Below are 10,559 nucleotides of genomic sequence, written 5' to 3'. Positions count from 1 at the left end.
TGTGTGTGTGTGTGTGTGTGTGTGTGTGTGTGTGTGTGTGTGTGTGTTCAATTAGTGACACTGGTGATAGTGTGAGAGGATTCAAAGTATCTTGTTCACATATTTTGTAAGAACTTTGTAGTAGTCAACTTCTTAGACATCTTTAAAATTTTTTTCTCATTTTCTTGAAATATACTTCTACAGCTTTTACTTTGCTGTTACTATGTAAGCATACTAGTAATGAAATTAAGAGGTTATAATTGTATAGGGCATATTACGTGGTACTTCTAAATTTGTAATAAAAATTACATCACAAGTTTATATACAACGTTTATCTCTTCACCTAATTTTTTTTTTAAGTAATAGAGACAATGTCTCACTGTGTTGCCCAGGCTGGACTTGAACTTCTGGCCTCATGTGATCCTTCCACTTTGGCCTCCCAAAGTGCTGGGATTACATTCATGAGCCACTTCAACTAGCCCCCACGTCTCTATTTTATTATTTTATTTTGAGACAGAGTCTTGCTCTGTCATTCAGGCTGGAGTGTAGTGTGCAATCTCAGCTTACTTCAACCTTTGCCTCCCAGGTTCAAGGATTCTCCTGCCTCAACATCCCAAGTAGCTGGGATTATAGGTGCACACCACCATGCTGGGCTGATTCTGTGTTTTCAGTAGAAATGAGGTTTCACCATGTTGGCCAGGATGGTCTCGAACTCCTGACCTCAAGTGACCCACCAGCTCGGCCTCCCAAAGTGCTAGGATTACAGGTGTGAGCCATGGCACCCAGCCAGTACCGCTCTATTTTAGTATATCCTTTTCTTAACGTTATGTAATTTCTAAATCACTGAATAACACCTCTTCAAATCATACCTATTTTTCTTTGCTTCCCCAAATGTAACTTTGTTACAATATGATGCCATCAAAGTATATGAGCAGAAACCTCATTATAAAAGGTCTTATTATTCTGATTAAGTTATACATGATTATGAAAATGACATCTCATATTTCTCACTTGCTCCTTAAAACTGTTCTGTGAAGTATGAAGCAAAGGTAAAAGGCTTGCCCATATTAACAGAAATAGCAAATGACAGAGGTATTCCAGCTCTTATTTCAACTTTCTTTCTGCAATATTTTACCCCTCTGGCCAAATGATAGTATTTCTGTGTATGATGTATTTCAGAAAATTGTGTGGTTATACACTAATGCAGTACACAATTAATTTTATTAATCATATGAAATTAAAAGTAAATGCCATTCATCAGACTATTCCCCCCAAAGACTACTGAAGTTTAAAAAAATCTTTAGAAAGGATTCTAAATAACCACTATGTTTAAAGAATTTAAGCACTCACTGCTGCTTTTCTTGGTCCCCAAGGTCTGGCCATCTTCTAAAGAGTTTGAACCTACTGAAGAACTATCTTGACTGTCTTGATGGGGGAGCTGAAGAAATCCTTCACTGGAGTCTGAGCGGGTAGGTGTTAATGTTAGAGATTTCTGACGTTCCCGATTAATATCTTTCTTAGACTTTATCAATTTTCTCATTTTTAGAGTAATCCAGTTGCCTCTCCTAACAGAATTTAAAAAATTGTTATTAGTTTAAAATTCAACATACAAATCCTTCACAAAATTGGAAGTCATTGCAATATTAAAAATAAGTTTTTTTCAAAAAAAGAATTCATAAAATTTGGTTAATGGTACCTTCTAGGAGGAGATGGGTCATAAAATTTGTACTGATCCATAATTTTCTCTTCTAATTTCTCCTTCTGACGTCTTAATTCATTTAACTTATCACTATAAAAATAAAAATTACCTTTTAGGACAGGTATCATATTTTGTACAGCTATAAATATTAAATTGTTTTGTGACTATGATCTAACTTCTTCCCAAAACATAAAAAAATATAGATACCATGGTTGGCAACTAAGATTATATTAGGTAGTAACAATGGGAATTTTTCCATGTTCCCCTTTTTGATTAAAAAATTTGCAACATTTTTTTTTCCTTTTTTGGAAGAAAGGTGATCGATTACAATTTATAGCAGCAAAAAATAAAAACGTTGGATAGTTTGCTTACAATTATAGATATAATGAATTATCTTGCAAACACGTTTATGCAAATAGATTTTTTCTTTTCGACAAAATTTCTCAGGCTTCATTTACTTGTAGAGAATTATTTCCTGACTCCAGCAATGTATGAGTCACCACATCCTAGTCTCATTTTTATATTCTCGATAGTATTTACTAAATAGAGAAACATCAAAGGCTACTAAAGTAATGTCTCTTAAAAAAACCCCACAGTACCAAAGAATACTATTTACTTAAGAAACATTAGTGATCATTTACAATGAAGAAGGCATGAGGTGTATATAAGGATGAACGATAAATAGCTGTGTTTATAATATAGGAGAAGATATACCCATAGATTACTATAACATATAATGTGTGTGTGTGTGTGTATGTGTGTGTATAAAATGACTATATAATCCAAGGAAGTAGCAGTACCAAAATAAAATACTGTGCAAGTACAACAGGAACTTATAGAAGGTGAATATATCCCTCTTAGGTCACGAAACAAATCCCCATGAAGAAAAAGGCCATTATTAGATAGACTGAAAGGGGAAGATAAGAATACTAAATTATGTTGGTGTAGTATAGGAAGTTAAAAAAAATGCTAAATTATGTTTAGCTTGAATGTTGTAGGCTGAGAGGAAGTAGAGAGGTAGAGTTTTGGTTTTAGATTTTGCTCAGTAGGAAAACAGAAGAATTGAAAGTTTCATTACAAAGTGGTAAGAAATCTTTGTTTAAAGTAGTTTAACCTAATGATGGAACAGGATATATCAGAAAGATTGGAGATAAGGCCGGGTGCGGTGGCTTAGGCCTATAATTCCAGCACTTTGGGAGGTGGAGGTGGGTGGATAATTTGAGCTCAAGAATTTGAGACCAGCCTGGCCACTGTGGTGAAACCCTGTTTTTACAACAAATACAAAAATTAGCAGCATGAGACAGTGTTTGCCTATAGTCCCAGCTACTCAAGAGGCTGAGGCAGGAGACTTGCCTGAACTCAGGAGGCAGAGTTTGCAGTGAACTGAGATTGCACTACTGTACTTCAGCCTGGCTGACAGAGCAAGATTGAAAAATAAAAAAAGATTGGAGATAAGAAAACATTCAGGAGGCTAATGGGGTAGTCTATTTGAGAGGAAAGGCTGAATTACAGTGGTGGAGACTGGGAGAAACTAACTTGAGAGATTCGGTAGGAGATGCCTTGTGAACAGATGCTGCCAACAATTATACCACAGCACAAACAGCAGACAGCCTGTATTTATTAACCAACTGCTTGGATCTGAGGCCTGCAGAAGAGGTAACATTTGAAAAGTTAATGGCTGTATTAACCAAGGCCATAGCTCCCAATTCATTTCTTTTACTGGTTGAAATATCATTAAGAACCTTCAAATTCTCAGTACTGCCTGTCCACTGCCATCTTGCTAGGACCATGTGATAGAGGAATTTAGCTAGAAATATCTGACGTGCAAGATGGATACTTGTAATTTAAATTCAGTAAGTCAGAATAGATAATAATCTTTGGAAGTCAACTATCTAGATATAAGCACCTTCACCTGGAAACGTATTAGTCACCAAGGGTCAGAATAGTAAGACAACAAAGCTTTGGATAATGCCTCTGCTTAAGGGACAGGAGACTCAAATGCCAAAAGCTTTATATATACTCAAAGCTTCTTAACCTAAAACAAAGCTTCTTTTGAAAGCAAGTAAAGGAATACATAACCCAGAAAAGACTGAAAGGACTAAAGGTGGAGCCCAAGGTGTCCAGCCACAAATGTGAAATTTCTTTGAGGTTTTACATTTACTTTGAAAGTTTACACAAATTCTGCCTTTGTTCCATGATATACCTATGTATTAATATAGAAATAATGTTCCCTGCCTGAAATTTTTTGGTAAAACCAGTACTTCAGAAAAATGTAAGCTGTATCCTTGTTTCACATGTGCCCTGGCTATTTCTGTGTATCAAGTCTGAAAGGTACAGAATACTAATTCATGCACTCCTTGAATAATCTGGAAAGTAAGTGTTACCTGTATTTTAGAGAAGAAACTAATGATCAAAGAAATGAAGTGACTTGTCTGTAGTCACATAGCTAGTGAGTGGATGAATTGGGACATGAATCAGAAGCTGATTTCAACATCTGAGCTATTTCTATTATACTATGGTGCTTCTCATTTATGGGGCGAAAAGAGAAGAGATATATTGAGTAAAGATGAATCAATGTGTAGTAATACAAAGACTACCACTGGGCTGCCTAGGCCAAAATCTGAGTTTTAACAGATTCTTTAACTCTCTGGAGATAACAACTTACCAATAATTAAGCCTGTCAATTCTCTTTCACAAGTCTTGCAGCTTGATCTCAACTCCTTTGTATGGCATAGAACAACCTTTGTAAACTGGCTCCTATTTAGCCACTTTTCTATTGCACCCCTCCTTTCCTCAATTTTGCTCCAGAAAGCACAGTTAATTTTTAGGTCCTATACAGCACCACAACATACTTTCATCACACCTCCATGATTTTGTATTGCAGCTCTCTTGGCCTGGCATGTCTCCTTAAGCAAACTCTTATTAAACCTGTAAGTCTCAGCTCAAGTCTCATCTTTGGAAAGTTCACCTTGCCTCTTCCAGACTAAGATACTCCTGCCCCTATATATGCTATATTTCTATGGCCTCCTACATATACTTCCATTATACAGAATTACTGTATTTAAATGTTATTGATATATCTTGCTTTATATTACTAATTCCTTAAGAGCAAGATTCACATGTTTTCATGTTAGTATTAGGATAGTGGTTATCAGGATAGTGCCTAGAATATAAGCACTCAAAAATACTTGTTGAAATAATGTTGAAAATCAATAAAAATTAGCATGAATTTTCTCCGCCACTGGGTATGGCAACGATAAAATCATGAGTAACATATTTCAGAGTGAAAATTATTTGGTACCTACATGTACTGTCTTTGTTCAACATGAAAAAGATCCTTGCTTTCCATATTCTGCTCCAAAAGTGTTCTGTTCTGTAGCATCAATGTCTGAATTTGATCTAGTAGATGTCGATTTTCTTCTTCTAAATTTCCTTTAAGTTGGCTTAGCAACTGTTTAAGCACAAACATTTTTTAAAAAAATCAACATTTACATTTAACATAAACCATCGGAAAAACATGAAGTACTACATAGACTTAAGTGTTCCACTATTTGAACAATTAGATGATTGTACTTTGATCAGAGCATTATTATTTTAGTGATAATGACAGCTACAGCACTGGGTTACATGCCATATATATATATATATATTTTATTTTTTCTTAATTCTCACAAACACTGGGTCTGATATATAATAAATTATAAAACTCCCCAAACGCTGCTTTCTGTCTTTAAAACTGTTTATCTTATAGTATAGCCTAAAAGCTAGATTCAAATTTCTAGTATTTTATTTGCCTATGAAATGTTGGACAAGTTAGTTCTCAGATCTATGAAAGATGGATAGATATGAGCTCTATCACCCCACAAGATTGTTGCAAGGATTAATACATGTAAAGTATCTAGTAGCAAGCATATAGCACACATTAAGTACTTAGTATGTCTCATAATTTCCCCCTTCACTGTTTTCTTTTTTTTTTTTTTGTGAGATGGAGTTTCGCTGTTGTTGCCCAGGCTAGAGTACAATGGCATGATCTCGGCTCACTGCAACCTCTGCCTCTCGGGTTCAAGCGATTCTCCTGCCTCAGCCTCCCGAGTAGTTGGCATTACAGGCGCCCACCACCATGCCCGGCTAATTTTGTATTTTCAGTAGAGACGAGGTTTCTTCATGTTGGTCAGGCTGGTCTCGAACTACTGACCTCAGGTGATCTGCCCTCCTTGGCCTCCCAAACTGCTGGGATTACAGGTGTGAGCCACTGCGCCTGACCTCCATCCACTGTTTTCAAGAAACCTTAAAAGTCTGTGTATAGTTTTTGTGGCTTAATCAAGGGAAATCGGGTAATTTAGTTAATAGTTGGTATTAACATCTGGCATTCCTAGTAGTTGGGCTGCCAGCAGCACTGGGCCTTTTGTACCCAGTTCGTAGAAACTGGAAATATGCTTTAGCTAGGCCAGAGGTTCAAACAGAAGTTCAGAAGGTCCAAAGTAGTGATTCAAAAAATTTGGCATCCCTTGTAGAGTAGATATCTGGGCCCTAGCATTCAAATTCAGCTGGTCTGGAGTAAAGCCCAGAGATCTGTATTAAAAAAGCAAAAGCAACTAACAAATACCCGCCCTGCCTACACCACCCACACCCTAAAAAAAGAAAATAAACATTTTGAAAAATTTCAAAAGGTAGAGAAAATCTGGGAGAATGATGCTATAAATAACCAGAAGCAAACATCTAGATCTGTAACCGTCAAGATCATATTATGTTTGTTTTATTTATCTGTATTTTGTTAAACTGAAACACATGTGGTAGATTCCTTAAAAAACTGAATGCATTTATTTTCTTCCCTATTCCTATGCCCTCTTGCAATGTGACTTCTCACTTTTCCCGTAAATAAGTGGAATCTATTTCCCTTCTTGAATTTGGAATGCTTTTGGCCAAAAGAAAGTGTTGGAAGCGATGATATAACAGTTCCAAGCCTAGCCCTCAAGTTGCCTGTGTACTTCCACTCAGACTCTCGGAACCCTGCTGGAGGATGGAGAGACCACATGAAAGAGAAAAGGGTTATCCCTGCTGAGGCCACCATAGACCCGCCAGCTCTCAGCATATATGCCAGCTAATTACAGATGCAGGAGCAAACCCGTGGCCCATACATCATTGAGTAGATTAGCATATCTGCTCAGCAAACTCAGACTCATTAGGCAAAAAGAAATGTTTACCATTCATTACCACCAAGAGTTCTCCCATTGTTAAAGAGCATCATTGGTGTTAATAGACAACTGATAAAACATGTATACAGAAAAAAGAACAATTTTTGTCTTTTTGGTTAGACGGAGTTTCACTCTTTTGTCCAGGCTGGAGGGAAGTGGCACAACCTTGGCTCACTGAAACCTCTGTCCTCCAAGTTCAAGCAATTCTCCTGCCTCAGCCTCCCAAGTAGCTGGGATTATAGACATGCACCACCACACCTGGCTAATTTTTGTATTTTTAGTAGAGATGGGGTTTCACCATGTTGGCCAGGTTGTTCTCGAACTCCTGACTTTAGGTGATCCACCCGCCTCGGCCTCCCGAAGTGCTGGGATTACAGGCGTGAACCACCAAGCCTGGCTGGAGAACAAATTTTAAGTGTATATATATATGAATCATCACAAAGATAACATATGTGTTAAACCAGCATCTGGATCAAGACACAGAATATTAATTGTATTCCAGAAACACTTGTTCTACCTTCCCACCAATGTAAACTACAATCTCAACCTCTTATACCATAGATTAGTCTTTTCTACCTCCACTAAATCATGTCATTAAATGACTTAGCCCTCAGCCAATAATTAACATTTGACCCAAGTTATGAGAATTAGCCAGGGAAGCAAAGATAGCTAGGGCCCTCTCTGGTGTCTCTTGAATGTTTTCTGGACCACCACTGACATGTGGGATCTTATGAAGACCCACTGAGGCTGATTCATTTCTTGAAACTCCTGGTTTAATTTTTGACAAGTTCACTCGTCTCTTACTTGCCCCAACCAATATTTCAACCTCAAGTTATCTGAGAGTTGACCTTTGACAACTCTCCCAGGCATGGGGCTTTTCTATGCTCTGTTCCAAATCAAGTCAGTTTCCTCCAGTAGAAAAGTTGCTGGTTGGCCGGGCACAGTGGCTCACTCCTGTAATCCCAGCACTTTGGGGGGCTGAGGTGGGCAGATCACGAGGTCAAGAGATCAAGACCATCCTGGCCAACATGGTGAAACCCCATCTCTACTAAAAAATACAAAAATTAGCTGGGCATGGTGGTGCATGCCTATAGTCCCAGCTACTCAGGAAGCTGAGGCAGGAGAATTGCTTGAACCTGGGAGGCAGAGGTTGCAGTGAGCCAAGATTGCACCACTGCACTCCAGCCTGGCAACTGGCGACAGAGCAAGACTGTCTCAAAAAAAAAAAGAAAAGTTGCTGGTTTTCACAGCTTGCCCTATTCTCTGTCAGAGCTATCAGGTATAGGAACCAGGGAACGAGAAGAGGAATGGGAGGAGCCCCAAGATAAAATGCCTCAGACAACCACAGTTCCTTCCCAGAGTTGAACAGTTTTGCTTTAAGAAATGCTTCTCCATTTGTTATATGCTCTTGTTGAGTTCCAGAGTCCTAATATTGTTGTTTTTGACATTCTGTCCAATTTTATTGTTTCTTAAGGAGTTGATTTGCCACATTCCTCACTCTACCATTCTGGAGGTATGCCATCCTAATAACAATTTATTTACTTTTATAAATCATAAGTAGAATGAATTACTTTCTGAGCTTCGTTAGGTAATTAATCGTATGTTGTTTCCTACCAATTTTTCTATTGGTTTATAATTTCCTGCGAGGTGTAAACATTTTTTCATTAAATGAATAGACAATTTTAAAATTTTCAAAGAATCTGGACATAAGTTTAACCTAATAATTTTTAAAAGATCGTAATTAATGATATGGGAAGTTGTTCTGAATTACTTGTAAGTTTCAATGATACTTCAATGATACCAAAATCTTTTACAAATACTCCACTAAATGTACACTGCTATTCTCATTATAATACAGTCATTTATTTCTTAGGCATGTCTTGGTGCCTAAAGGAATGATACAGTGATTAAGCTTATTAAAGCTCACCTCACACTGGTTATTCAGCTTGGTGGATGTAATATCCAATTGTTGGTATTGTTCCTTTAGCTTTGAAAATTCAGCTTCTAATCTTGTTTGTTCCAGTTTGGAATTATTCAGAAGACTTTTCAAATTTTTATGGTCGGTTTGTAAAACTTCAGTCTCTTTTAAAAGTTGACTATAAGTATGATTCAACCTATAATTAGAAATCATATAAATATAATTAGATTATCTTAATAGCTTTTAGTGTAATTTATACAATATGAAATGATATAAATAACATTAAGGCAGACTTAGAATAAAAGACTGTTTTGTAAGTCATTAAACTTAGCCAAAATCAGTTTCTATTCTGTAAAAACTAGATTTTTAAAAATTCTGAGTACCTTTTCCTTGAAAAGAATTTTTTTTTTTTTTTTTTTGAGACGGAGTTTCGCTCTTGTTACCCAGGCTGGAGTGCAATGGCACGATCTCGGCTCACCGCAACCTCCGCCTCCTGGGTTCAGGCAATTCTCCTGCCTCAGCCTCCTGAGTAGCTGGGATTACAGGCATGCGCCACCATGACCAGCTGATTTTTTGTATTTTTAGTAGAGACGGGGTTTCACCGTGTTGACCAGGATGGTCTCGATCTCTTGACCTCGTGATCCACCTGCCTCGGCCTCCCAAAGTGCTGGGATTACAGGCGTGAGCCACCGCGCCCGGTGAAAAGAATTTTTAATTTCTTTTTTTCATCCATCCATCTGTACACTGGGAAAAATTTTTTTTAGTCTTTAAACATGTTGAAGTATAGGTACTCAAAGTTTCAAGCATTAATAAGAAAGTATTGGCTGGGTGTGATGGTCCATGCCTGTAATCCCAGCATTTTGGGAGGTGGAAGCAGGACCATCACTTGAAGCCAGGAGTTTGAGAGCAGCCTTGGAGATCATAGTGAGACTGTATCTCTACAAAAACTAAAAGTTAAAATTTTAAAAACATTAAAAATTAGCTAGGCATAGTGGTGTGTGCCAGTAGTCCCAGCTACCTCGGAGGCTGAGGTGGGAGGATTAATTGAGCATAGGAGTCTGAAGATGCAGTAAGCTATGATTGTGCTACTGAACTTCAGCTTGGGCAACAGAGCAAGATCCTGTCTTTTTCTTTTTCTGAGACGGAGTCTCGCTCTGTCACCCAGGCAGGAGTGCAGTGGCATAATCATGGCTCACTGCAACCTCTGCCTCCTGAGTGCAAGCATTTCTCTTATCTCAGCTACCTGAGTAGCTAGGACTACAGGTGCATGCCACCATGTCCAGCTAATTTTTGTATTTTTAGTACAGATGGGGTTTTACCATGTTGGTCAGGCTGGTCTCAAACTCCTGACCTCAAGTGCTCTACCTGCCTCGCCCTCCCAAAATGCTGGGATTACAGGTGTGAGCCACTGCACCCAGCCTATTCTATTTTTTAAAATTCTAAACTCAAACTATGGTTGGTACTACAAAGGGGCAGTATATATTTTGGATGTAAAGAATAATACAAAATAAAATATATATACACACACATAAATATATGTATATACTTTCTATATAAAATATATATGTTTATTATATATAACGTATATTTATTACCTATCATTTTCACCACAAAGTTTCTTGTATTCTGCAGCTACTGTTTCATGGTTTTTATTTTCAAGCAGCATTTTTTCCTGTTCTACTTTGAGCATCTTTTCCAAATCTTCCAAATGTCCTTTCTGTTTTAGTAACTGATTGTAACTGGGGGAAAAAAAAGACTTGGTTTATAA

The 10,559-nt window shown here is 37.5% G+C and overlaps 1 protein-coding gene across 8 annotated transcripts in view; it reads right to left on the bottom strand.

Annotated features, from left to right (window-relative positions):
- Positions 1 to 10,559, bottom strand: part of CCDC88A (coiled-coil domain containing 88A) — a 124,624-nt gene that overhangs the window by 17,005 nt on the left and 97,060 nt on the right. For all 8 annotated transcript variants that reach the window (XM_032292094.1, XM_032292095.1, XM_032292099.1 and 5 more), the window contains exons 21-25: positions 10,387 to 10,530; positions 8,801 to 8,987; positions 4,984 to 5,129; positions 1,676 to 1,768; positions 1,330 to 1,544 (exon numbers count right to left, since the gene is read on the bottom strand). In XM_032292094.1, coding sequence (XP_032147985.1) covers positions 1,330 to 1,544; positions 1,676 to 1,768; positions 4,984 to 5,129; positions 8,801 to 8,987; positions 10,387 to 10,530 — 785 coding nt within the window. The remainder of the gene's footprint in view (positions 1 to 1,329; positions 1,545 to 1,675; positions 1,769 to 4,983; positions 5,130 to 8,800; positions 8,988 to 10,386; positions 10,531 to 10,559) is intronic.

Source organism: Sapajus apella, unplaced genomic scaffold (genome assembly GCF_009761245.1).
Source record: "Sapajus apella isolate SASKATOON/1434 unplaced genomic scaffold, GSC_monkey_1.0 scaffold26, whole genome shotgun sequence".
In the NCBI taxonomy this organism is placed as follows: Eukaryota; Metazoa; Chordata; class Mammalia; order Primates; family Cebidae; genus Sapajus; species Sapajus apella.
The sequence above is the reverse complement of the archived record's forward strand: the minus strand, read 5'-3'. Positions and strand labels throughout refer to the sequence as shown.